This window comes from Chlorocebus sabaeus, chromosome 4 (assembly GCF_047675955.1).
Source record: "Chlorocebus sabaeus isolate Y175 chromosome 4, mChlSab1.0.hap1, whole genome shotgun sequence".
Taxonomy (NCBI): Eukaryota; Metazoa; Chordata; class Mammalia; order Primates; family Cercopithecidae; genus Chlorocebus; species Chlorocebus sabaeus.
The window spans coordinates 34,723,365-34,736,136 of NC_132907.1; the positions used below are offsets into that span (position 1 = coordinate 34,723,365).

At 38.2% G+C, this 12,772-nt stretch overlaps 1 protein-coding gene across 2 annotated transcripts in view; it reads left to right on the forward strand.

The window, feature by feature from the left end:
- Positions 1 to 6,380, forward strand: part of DEPDC1B (DEP domain containing 1B) — a 121,618-nt gene extending 115,238 nt beyond the window's left edge. For both annotated transcript variants that reach the window (XM_007973400.3, XM_007973406.3), the window contains exons 10-11: positions 4,059 to 4,244; positions 5,389 to 6,380. In XM_007973400.3, the coding sequence (XP_007971591.3) occupies positions 4,059 to 4,244; positions 5,389 to 5,550 (348 nt within the window). In that variant the 3' untranslated portion in view covers positions 5,551 to 6,380. The remainder of the gene's footprint in view (positions 1 to 4,058; positions 4,245 to 5,388) is intronic.
- The last annotated feature ends 6,392 nt before the right edge of the window (positions 6,381 to 12,772 follow it).

The following is a 12,772-nucleotide window of genomic DNA, read 5'->3' on the forward strand; positions in this document are numbered from 1 at the left end:
CCTGCTGGGGTATCCACTGCTCTCTTCAAAGCTGTCAGACAGGGTCATTTACCTCTTGGAGGTTTCTGCTGCTTTTTGTTTAGCTATGCCCTGTCCCCAGAGGAGGAGTCTACAGAGGCAGGCCGGCCTCCTTGAGCTGTGTTGGGCTCCACCCAATTCGAGTTTCCCAGCGGTTTTGTTTACCCACTTAAGCCTCAGCATGGCGGGCGCCCCTCCCTCAGCCTCACTGCTGCCTTGCAGTTAGATCTCAGACTGCTGTGCTAGCAATGAAGGAGGCTCTGTGGGCATGGGACCCTCTGGGCCAAGTGTGGGATATAATCTCCTGGTGTGCCTTTTGCTAAGACCCTTGGTAAAGCGCAGTATTAGGGTGGGAGTTACCCGATTTTCCAGGTGTTGTGTGTCTCAATTTCCTTTGGCTAGGAAAAGGAATTCCCTTCCCCCTTGCACTTCCCAGATGAGGCGATGCCTCGCCCTGCTTCAGCTCTCGCTGGTCGGGCTGCGCCCATGGTCCAGTGCCAAGTGTCCAACATGCCACAGTGAGATGAACCTGGTACCTCAGTTGAAAATGCAGAAATCACCCATCTTCTGTGTCGCTCACGCTGGGAGCTGGAGGCTGGAGCTGTTCCTATTTGGCCATCTTGGGCGCGCCTCCCAGTTATAATATATGTTATCCTGTGGACCCCAAAGTGGGGTTTTTATGTCAGTCTATGGGAGCAGAAACTCGGTAAAGGCAGGCAGAAGGTCCACTTGACTCCTTCTGACTGATTGGATCTCTTCTCATTTGAGATCTTTTTGAGGCACTACAATTAAGGACCAGTGAACTGCGTCCTTCTGAGGTATTACAAAAATAATTAACTGTGCAGCTCTTTCTAGAAGGCAATTTTAAAATTAAATTTTTTTCTTATTTTTTTGCAATGATCAACCTAGCACATTGAAGAAACTTGGGAAATATAGAAAAAACCACACCAAATGGTATCAGTGTTACACTAAAATGTTCATAGTCAGTATTACAGTTTTTCAGATTTTTTTTCTGTGTGTGTCTGTCTATATCCATGCCTGCTTTACTCTCTTCCCTCTCTCCTCTCTCCTCCCTCCCCTGCCATCCCTTCATCCCTTTCTCCCTTCCTCCTTTCCTTCCTTCCTTCCCTCTTTCCCTCCTTCCCTCCTTCTTTCTTGCCTGCCTCCCTGCCTGCCTGCCTCCCTTCCTGCCACTTATGTTCTCTTAACATTGAGAAAAAATTCCCCTATCATTAATTATTCTTGATTGGCATGAGAGTGGCCAAGAGCACAGACTCAGGAGACTTTGAATTCATGACATGCTTTTTGTTAGCTGTGTGACCTTAGGCAAATTATATAACATGTCTCTGCTTCAACATCTGTCCCAACATTTCTCTTTCTCATCTGTAAAATGGGAATAATAGTAGTTAATATTTACCTCATAGAGTTTTTCTGGGAAATTAATACATATGATTAATACATGTGGGCTTAATACATGTGAAATGCTCACAATAATATTTATCACATTGTAAACCTACAATTAGTAGCTGCCTTTGTTGTTGGTATCATCATTATTGTTATATTATTCTATAGTAATATTATTGGCCACACAGTATTCCATAATATGGATATACCATAATTTATTTAAATGATACTTTTTAGATGGTATTTAGATTGTTTCCATGCTTTCCCCCGTTTTGGAAGCAGTTACAGTAAATATTTTTAAAGGTAGATTTTTTTTTTTTTTGGCTGATCTGTGATTATTTTCTAAGAATAAATTCCTAGGGACAGCATTGCTTGGCCAAAGGCCATGAACATATTTAAAGTATCGATAGCATATTGCCAAATTTCCCTTTAGAATGATCATTTAAATTTACATTTCTGTCAGTGGTATAAGAAAGTGAGTGTTCATTTCTCTGTACGTTTGCCTACTCTGGATATTATTAATACTCGTACATACCTTTGCCACTTGCATGGGTGAAAAGTGTAATCTTAACTGCTGTTTTAGTTTAATTTTTTTTCCTCTGATATTTTTATGAGCCAAACCTAAAGAAAATAAAAATGAACAGAAATACTTCACCAGGTTTCGCAAGGAAATGTTATAGCAGTGTATTAGTCTGTTCTCATGCTGCTAAGACATACCCAAGACTGGGTAATTTGTAAAGGAAAGAGATTTAATTTGCTCACGGTTTAGCATGGCTGGGGAGGCCTCAGGAAAATTACAATCATGGCGGAAGGGGAAGCAAACACATCCTTCTTCACGAGGCAGCAGGAGAGAGAAGCGCCGAGTAAAAGGGAGAAAATTCCCTCATAAAACCATCAGATCTCATGAGAATTCACTCACTATCATAAGAACAGCATGGGGGTATAACTGCCCTGTGATTCAATTACCTCCCATCTCCCACAACAAGGGGATTATGGGAACTACATTTCAAGATGAGATTTGGGTGAGGACACATCCAAACCATATCAAGCAATAACTATGTCACCCTATATACTTGCTAGGTTTGTGTATTCACATGCATAGCAAAGGCATATATTGTAGTAACAGCCTTGTGAGCCCTTTACTATTGAAGTTCAGAAGGCTGAGCTATGGTGATTAATTTAACTGCAGGTAAACATGATCTTGTGAAGAGACACTACAGTGTGCTCTGAATAAAATCAATAGTGATTAATTTGTCCAGTTACCTTTTCTCTCTTGCAAGTACATATTAGAATTGCCAAGCAGTTGTTCCATTCAGCACTCAGAACCTATAGATCATTGTTATCTTGATTAGGCTCCTAAGCCTCTACACTGTATCACATTTAGGGGAGTGCTTCTCTGAAAATGCAGTGTTGCTTGGATTATTCTGGTGATTGTTTTAGGACAGTTTCAGGGCTGACCCTGGGATACATTATGAGGTAGACAATGTTTTTGACACAAGCCTTCTATGATCCTCATCTGTAACCTTCTGTTTCAAAAGACTCCAGACTCTGAAATTAAATATTTTCAATGTATGTTCATTTATTCACAGGTCTTTTTTTTCTTTTTTCCTCTTATTTCTTCTCCCTTATCCCTTCTGCACTGTCTGCACATTTGTTGTTTTACTTGATTCTCACGGGTAAGATGTTAGAAAATGGTTGTAGTACTCCTCTCTTCCTAAAAGCTTAGCTAAATGCGTGCCACTACTATCCTCAAGGCATTGAGAATCCGACTCTTCAGATGTGGGAAGGCGCCTGGATAGTTCCAGTGAATGTCCAACATTATCGATGTTTGAATCATTTTAGTCAATGTGTTTAATTTATGCTTGAATTTCAGATCTTGTTAAAAGAGGGCATGCCGAGACTAGCTTGGTCATGGAGACCCTAACCCAGTGTCGCTAGAGGAATTAAAGACACACGCAGAAATATAGAGTGTGGAGTGGGAAATCAGGGGTCTCACAGCCTTCAGAGCTGAGAGCCTTGAACAGAGATTTACCCACATATTTATTGACAGCAAACCAGTCATAAAATTTACTAAAAGTATTCCTTACGGGAAATAAAGGGATGGGCCGAAATAAAGGTATGGACTCTGGATAGTTATCTGCAGCATGAACATGTCTTTAAGGCACAGATTGCTCATGCTATTGTTTATGGTTTAAGAATGCCTTAAGTGGTTTTCCACCCTGGTGGGTCAGGTGTTCCTTGCCCTCATTCTTGTAAACTGACAACCTTCCAGCGTGTGCGTCAAGGCCATCACGAGCATGTCACAGTGCTGCAGAGATTTTGTTTATAGCCAGTTTTGGGGCCAGTTTATGGCCAGATTTTGGGGCCTGTTCCCAACAAGGGCACAAGCTTTTTTGTTATTGAAATGGCTCTTGGGTTTACAAAGGTAAAAATCCCATTTAAAACTGTGGCTTTAAACAATAATATTTTGAAGTTATGGAAATGCTTTTACTTTTCAATATAGAGTTTCCCCCAATCAAATTTTGAGGACTAACATGGCATCGCTACAGTACAAGGAGGTATCCCGCATTTGATCTGAACTAATAATTTATTTGAAAATATGCTATATTCTTTCATTCCTAATCCTTTTGTCTCAGATAAAATACCCAGGAGCTGATATGGATATCACTTTATCTGCTCCATCATTTTGCCGTCAAATTAGTCCAGAGGAATTTGAATATCAAAGATCATACGGCTCTCAGGAACCTCTGGCAGCCTTGTTGGAGGAAGTCATAACAGATGCCAAACTCTCCAGCAAGGAGAAGAAGAAGAAACTCAAGCAGGTAAAAGGATATTCTTTATAAATCATTTTTCTCCTCCCTACTGGTTTTTTTTTTTTTTAATTTTAATAGGCTTCATGTAAATCTCATCTTCTGAGCCATAGTAGTTTTCTAAGTATACTAGTCAGTTCATACATTCCAGAAGTCTCAATGATTTACACACTATGGTCAGTTTCCTAGATCTATATTCTTCAATGTAAACCTGTTACCATTGCCAAACTCTTCATTGACAGAGTTATTCTCTAATATTTGTCCTTTATTTTGGTATGTGGCATGATGTGAATTAGCAGAGCATCTACATTAATCTCAGAGCAAAGATCAGTGAGGGTAGATTTCTTTTCATGTTTTCAAAAGGCAAATCCGATGGAATTCACAGATGTAAAATATCTAGAGTTTAAAAGTCATTGGTTTTAGATAGCAACTATCAAATTAGTTTCTTGCCTCAGGTATCAGTACAAGTTTTTAGTTCCTCTTATGTTAGGGAACACAGCTTAGGGTTCCAGAGAATTGTTTTTAACTCACAATATGTTAATTTTGACTATTCATCACGATTGATCCATGATCAGGTGAGTGGTGGTTGTTTTTAAAGACCGAACTCTACATAGTTGGATTCGGGAAACATCGTACGTGTAGGGTTACACATAGAGCACCAGAGTTCTGGGTTTCTAATCATATTATTCTCCAGAGTTTGGTGGTGAAGATCAACAGAAACTATACTGCCTCTCTTTTAAGCTTTTCACAAAGTAATATACACCAGAATATTCCCTCTTCCATTTGGGAAGAAGCTGGTGGGACTGAGTTGGAGAAGCAGAGAAATGGTGAAATGTAATTGGGACAAAATTTTATTTAGCTGTGTAGAACAGAAGTTATTTTGAAGTCAGAGTTAGTTGTGAATATTTAAAAAGTGAGGTCTATTTGTAGTTGGCGGTGGGGGAAATTTTAAGAAACATGATTAAAAGGGGAACTTACTTGAAGCTTACATCAAAAGAAAGATAGATTAACTCTATAGAAATTGGAATCAAATGGTTTAACAAAAATAAACAAACATAGGAAAGCACAGGCTCAGAAACTCTTACAATTTGGCTGCCTAATTTTATTGGCTTTTCTGTGTCTTTTTTTACTCTTCTTGAACCATTCGTTATTTTAGTTTCAGAAATCCTATCCTGAAGTCTATCAAGAACGATTTCCTACACCAGAAAGTGAAGCACTTCTGTTTCCTGAAAAACCCAAACCGAAACCACAGCTGCTAATGTGGGCACTAAAGAAGCCTTTCCAACCATTTCAAAGAACTAGAAGTTTTCGAATGTAATAATACTTCCACAGCAACAGGCGCCAGAGACCACTGTTGTTTTGAGTGAATGGTGGTTAGGAGAAAGACTTTGGTGGTGCAAGAAAGAAAAGCATAAAACAAAGACTAATGAAATATAGATAAAGATTGGCTTAGTTTTTAAAAATGTTTAGCCATTAGTATTTTTATAAAACTCAATGCTATTTTTAAAGTGTATAAATTGGTTAAAATTTATGAGTCAAATATATAGTGATAATGTTAACATGTTTGTAATTGTTACAAAATTTAAGGGTATTTTTATCTCTGCTTTCTTTTTCATGGTGTTTATTAAATAATTGTGTATATACATCCTAGCTACTAATATCTTTATTACAGCCTTAAGACTTAATTTTAAGTCTTAAAAATAGTGTGTATACTTGAATAAGAAAGACACTGGGTACTGTTAATATGATGCTATTGACTTAGTAGCCAATTATGATTTCTCCTGTATAAATTCCAGTTTTTATTGCTGCACATAAATTTTGTAATGTCTTATATTGTGATGGCTATGTCTTTTATTGCAGATTTATTGGATATTATGACAGATTTTACTAAAGCTAGTATTTTTATAACATATATATTAGTTGATGTTTACCTATAAGTGGAGTAGATTTTCATCTGCCTGCAATGGTATAATTTCAGTCCTAGCTAAAAATGGAAAGTTGAACTGGATAAATTCTTTGGGTACCCTTAGACCTGTGATTCTAAGTCAAACACAAATGGGTTAAATAAAATGAGACTACTTCTATTATATATTTTCATCCTTTTGAAAGTAAGTGAAATGTAAATAAATTTATTTTTTTAAAATGCCATACCTTGTGGTTTTTTTTTTCACATTTATTTAGATCAGTTAGAGAGCATCCTCAAATGCTTTTGCCAATGATCTTCATCAGTCATTAATTTCTATGAGAAAATAGAAAGTAAGATTTGGGCTTTTGTATTGACTGGCCTTTAGGTGAGCACTTTGTTAATTTTTTAGCATTGCTTTGCCCTTTTGTAAAATTGTGGTGGTGCACTTGGATTATGGAGCAGCTGAAAATCTTCCTCTGAGCGCAATTACCCAAAAAGCTGAGAGCAACACCTACTAATTGACTTACAGTACTCCTTAGACTGATTTTTCCTTGCACTTAAGATTTGCTCCTGTTTTCTTGTAGCAAAATACCTCCTACAATTGATGCAGATTTTGCTTTTAAAAATGGATCAAAGTATTCCTAATGGTTTGGGTACCACCTTACATTCCAAATACGTAATGTAATGGGAGATTTTTAGTGTTTCGGGATTCATTCTCAGACTTTGGCATTCTGTTTAGAGCCAAGAATAATTACTCTTTCTGCTCTATTTTCACTCCAAGGTAGAGTTTATTTTTCAGAGTCTCTTTTGCTGTTACTTATCTTTGAAAGTATATGTAGTTTTCTTTCCTTTTTTTTAAGATTACTTTTTAAAAAAATATAACATACTTATGGAAAGATCATAAAATATAAGCACCAACTAAATGTGAAATAGATGACTAGATAATAGCAGTTATCCAAAGTGGTTGTCCCAATTAACACTCCCATTAACAGTGTATGAGAACTCCTTTTGTTTAATATCCTCACCAAAACTTGATATTGGCAGAGTTTGAAATGTTGTCAATGTGGTGGGTATTAATAGTGTCTGATTGTGGTTTTAGTTTGCATTTCCCTGATTATTAATATGGCTGAACATTTTTTCCTTTTTTTTGACTTTTTTGTCTTTGTACAAATTTTAATATCAGATCAAGCCTACACACACGCACACAGAGACACACACTCACCCTGTTGAGTTTTTTTAAAAATTTTGATTGTATTATATCTATAAATCAATTTGGAGAGAATTGCTATCTACAATATTAGGTCTTCTAGTCCATGACCATGGTTTACCCTTCCATTTGTTTGAAATAAATGAGAAAAAATTGTTCTTTTCTGTGAAGATTTACAAATCTTTTGTTAGATTGTTCCCAAGTGTTTGATACTTTTAAAAAAGTATCAAAATTTTCAAAGAAGATAGTACCCATTTCTTGTTTCAACAGTTACTCAGCTGATCAATGTTGATGTTCAATTCTTTTGTAAATGGTGGTGGTGTAAAATTTCCTTATACTGTTTGTTGCTCGTGTATGGTATAAAACTTAGTTTTCCTGAGTTTTGTATACAATGAGCCTTGCTAGACTTGCTAATTCTAGACATTTGTGTGATTCTTTTGCATTGTCTATATATTAGGAAAAAAACTTTTGCTTTGCCGTTCTGTGGTAGACAGCATCTATATTGTCCTCAGTGATCCTTGCCTCCTGGTATTTAATGCCTTGTGTAGTCTCCTGTCCTTGAGTGTGGGTGGAGCTAAAATGACACTTTTCTAAAGAATAGAATACATCATCAGTGATGGGGTATCACTTTTGAGATTAGATTCCAAAACTCTGGCTTCATCTTGCTTGTGTTCCTTCTTCTTCTCTCCCTGGCTTGCTCTGGGGAAAGCCAGCTGTCATGTTGTGAGCTACCCTTTCAGAGGCCCACCAGGCAAGGAACTGATGTATCTGGCCAACAGCCACCGTGGATGTGAAGCCTACCAACATCTTTATGAGTGATCTTGGAAGTGGATCTTCCCTTGGTCAAACCTTGAGGTGACTCTAACCTTAGCTGACACCTTGATTGGAGACTTTTGAGAAACTGTAAGCCAGAGGACTTAGCTAAGCTGTGCCTGGATTCCTAATCCACCGAAACTGTGATATAATAATAAATGTTTATTGTTTTAAGCCTCTTAATTGAAGAGTAATTTGTTATAAAGTGACCTAGATACAATATACTTTCCAATCTTTATTTCCTTCCTTCCTTCCTTCCTTCCTTCCTTCCTTCCTTCCTTCCTTCCTTCCTGCCTGCCTGCCTGCCTGCCTGCCTGCCTGCCTGCCTGCCTGCCTCCCTCCCTGCCTGCCTTCGTTATTTCTTTTCCCTGGCTCCCTCCCTCTTACCCTCCATCCTTTCCTTCTTTTTTGTCTCAGGACACTGGAGATCTTCAGTATAGCAGTTCCCTGTTTCCCCTTTATCTGCTGTTTCACTTTGCACAGTTTCAGTAAGCCATGCTCAACCACAGTCAGAAAATATTAAATAGAAATTTCTAGAAATAAACAAGTTTTAAATTGTATGTTGTTCTTACAGCATGTTGAAATCTTGGACTGTCCTGCTTTGTCCACTCTGAAAATGGCTTATCCCTTTGTTGCGTGGATCCATGCCTGGTAGACCAGGTGCATTGTCAATGAGCGGTAATATTTTGAAAGGAATCTCTTTTTTTGTTTTGTTTTGTTTTGTTTTTGTTGTTGTTGTTGTTGTTTTAGCAGCAGCTCTCAATAGTGGGCTTAAAAGATTGAGTAAACTATGCTGTAAACAGATGTACTGTTATCCAGGCTTTGTTGTTCCATTTATAGAGTACAGGCAGAGTAGATATAGTGTATTTTTTTTTTTTTTTTTTTTTTTGAGACGGAGTCTTGCTCTGTCGCCCAGGCTGGAGTGCAGTGGCCGGATCTCAGCTCACTGCAAGCTCCGCCTCCCAGGTCTACGCCATTCTCCTGCCTCAGCCTCCCGAGTAGCTGGGACTACAGGCGCCCGCCACCTCACCCGGCTAGTTTTTTGTATTTTTTTAGTAGAGACGAGGTTTCACCGTGTTAGCCAGGCTGGTCTCGGTCTCATGACCTCGTGATCCGCACGTCTCGGCCTCCCAAAGTGCTGGGATTACAGGCTTGAGCCACCGCGCCCGGCCGATATAGTGTATTTGTATTTTTTAAGGGCCCAAGGATTTTTTGAATGATAGATGAGCATTTGCTTCAGCTTCAGGTCACCAGCTGCATTAGCTCCTAACAGGAGCATCAGCTTGTCCTTTGAAGTTTTGAAGCCAGGCATTGGCTTCTTTATAGCTATGAAAATCCTAGATTACATCTTCTGCCAATAGAACGCTGTTTTATCTACAGTGAAAAGCTATTGTTTAGTGCAACCACCTTCATTAATGATCTTAGCTAGATCTTCTGGATAACTTGCTGCAGCTTCTCCAGCCTTTGTTGCTTCACCTTGCACTTTGCAGTTATGGAGATGGCTTCTTTCCTTAAACCTCATGAGCCAAGCTCTGCTAGCTTTCAACTTTTCTTCTGCAGCTTCCTCACCTCTCTCAGTTTTTACAGAATTGAAGAATTAGGGCCTTGCTCTGTATTAGGCTTTGGGTTAAGGGAATATGTGGCTGGTTTTATCTTCTGTCCAGACCACTCAAATTTTCTCCATTTCAGCAATAAGGCTGCTTAGCTTTTGTATCATGTGTGTGTTTACTGGAGTGGTGCTTTTAATTTCCTTCAAGAACTATTCCTTTGCACTCACAACTTGAGTAACTATTTGGCACAAGAAGCCTAAACTTCCCTTCCATCTTGGCTTTCAACATACCTTTCTCATTAAGCTCAATCATTTCTAGCTTTCGATTTAAAGTGAGAGACGTGCGACTCTGTTTCACCTCAACAGAGGCCATTGTAGGGTTATTAATTGACCTGACTTCAATATTGTTGTGTCTCTGGGAATAGGGAAGCCCAAGGAGAGGGAGACCTATGGGGGAATGGCTGGTGGCTAGAGCAGTCAGAACACACAACATTTATCAATTAAGTTCTCAGCCTTATATAGGTATGGATTGTGACACCAACAAACAATTACAATAGTAACATCAAGTTCACTGATCACAGATCACCATAACAGATGTAATAATAATGAAAAACCTTCGAGTATTGTAAGAATTACCAAAATGTGACTCAAAGACATGAAATGAGCACATTACTGTTGGAAAAATGGCACCAAGAGACTTTCTCAATGCAGGGTTGCCACAAACCTTCAATTTGTAAAATATGCAGTGATCTGGATACAATATACAATATAATCTGTGAAGTGCAATAAAACCAGATATGCCTGTGTATATAGTGTTCAATACTATATGGTTTCAGGGCCAGGCATGGTGGCTCATGCCTGTAATGCTAGCACTTTGGGAGGCCAAGGCGGGTGGATTGCTTGAAGCCAGGAGTTTGAGACCAGCCTGGCCAACCTGGTGAAACTCTGTCTGTACTAAAAATTCAAAAATTAGCCAGGTGTGGTGGCGGGCTCTTCTAGTCCCAGCTACTCTGGAGGTTGAGGCACCAGAATCGCTTGAACCTGGGAGGCAGAGGTTGCAGTGAGCCCAGATCATACCATTGCAGTCCAGCCTGTACAACAGAGTGAGACACTGTATCAACAAAACAAAACTATATGGCACCTATGGGGGTCTGGCATGTCCGTAGCAGATAAGGGGGTGTTACTGTTTAATGTGGAATAGAGGCCGGGCGCGGTGGCTCAAGCCTGTAATCCCAGCACTTTGGGAGGCCGAGACGGGCGGATCACGAGGTCAGGAGATCGAGACCATCCTGGCTAACACTGTGAAACCCCGTCTCTACTAAAAAATACAAAAAATTAGCCGGGCGTGGTGGCGGGTGCCTGTAGTCCCAGCTACTTGGGAGGCTGAGGCAGGAGAATGGCGTGAACCCGGGAGGCGGAGCTTGCAGTGAGCCGAGATTGCGCCACTGCACTCCAGCCTGGGAGACAGCGAGACTCCGTGTCAAAAAAAAATTAAAAAAATAATGTGGAATAGAGTGGGGATTGCAGCAGCATCATCTTGTTCCTAACTTCAGAGAGGAATCTTGTAGCATTAGAGTATTTGTAGATACCCTTTTATAATTTTAAAAGAAGTTATTTTTTATTTCTATTCTATTGTCAAAAAAATTTTTATTGCTTGTTTTAATCATGAATTGATGTTGAATCTTAATCAACTACTTTTCCTACATTTGTTGAGGATTTCATAAGTTCTATCTTTTAGTCTATCATTGGGGTTATATTGCATTAATTGATTACTAATATTAAACCACTTTGCATTCTGGGAGTGGCGTAAATCTAATTATGATGTATTATCATTTGAATATATATATCTAGATTCTGTTGCTCGTATTTAGTTTATAGTTCTTGTATCTATGTTCATGAGTAAAACTGTCCTGAAAATTTCCTTCTCTTACGATCTTTGTTGACTTTCTGATCAAGGTTATAAATTAAGCTGAAAATTACTCTTTCTATATATGGTTGGAATGATTTCTTTCTTGAATCCTGGGTGGAACTTAGTTACCTTTTTTAAAAATTAATGTAATTACACTGAAGTCATAAAAATGGTTTGTATAATTTCAGTCTTTGAAATTTGTTGAGACTTGTTGTGTAGCCTAGTATATGGTCAATTTTTGTTAATATTCTGTATACATGAAAATAATATGAATTTTGCAGTGATTACAGTTTTTCTCTCTGTATAAAATCTTGTTTAAATTTCCTACATTCTTACTGATTTATTTTGCCTGCATATATATATGTGTGTATGTGTGTACATATATATATATGTGTGTGTGTATATGTATATATATGTTTTTTCTCCCCTTTTCTTTTTAGAGACAGGGTTTCACTCTGTTGCCCAAGCTGGAGTGCAGTGGTGCAGTCATAGCTCATAGCAACCTTGGCCTCCTGGGCTCAAGTGATGCTCCTGTCTCAGCCTCCCAAGTAGCTAGGACTAATTATGCTCAGCTAATTTTTTTCAACTTTTTTAGAGATTTTTGTCTTGCTGTGTTTGTTACCCAGACTGGTCCCAAACTCCCAGTCTTAAGTGATCTTCCCACCTTGACTGCATTTATATTTATTACTGAGAGAATTATTATAGATTTCTGATAAAATTCATTTTGAATTTTCATATTTATCTGGTGGACTGACCTTTTTATTTATTATTATAAAAGTCATTCTTTATCATTAGTAATGTGTTTGTCTGCAGTCTTTCTGTATTGTATTTTAGGTGTATCTCTTATAACCAGCACGTAGTTTATGTTTTAAGAAGCCAACTTCACAGTCTTTATTTTTAATTGTAGCATTTAGACAGTTTATATTTAATATGATTACTCTAATTTTGGGTATACGTCTACTCTAATTTGAGTAAAAGCATCTTTACTGGTGCTTTCTAACTGATTATCTTCACTTTCTTGCCTTTGTTTGGATTTTGGAAATAATTTCATGGTTTCTTCTGCTAATTTGAAACCTATGCACTCTGTTTCTAATCTTCTTGTTGGATTCCCTAGGAATTATGTCTTTCATAGTAACATATCAAAGTTTAAAGTTAG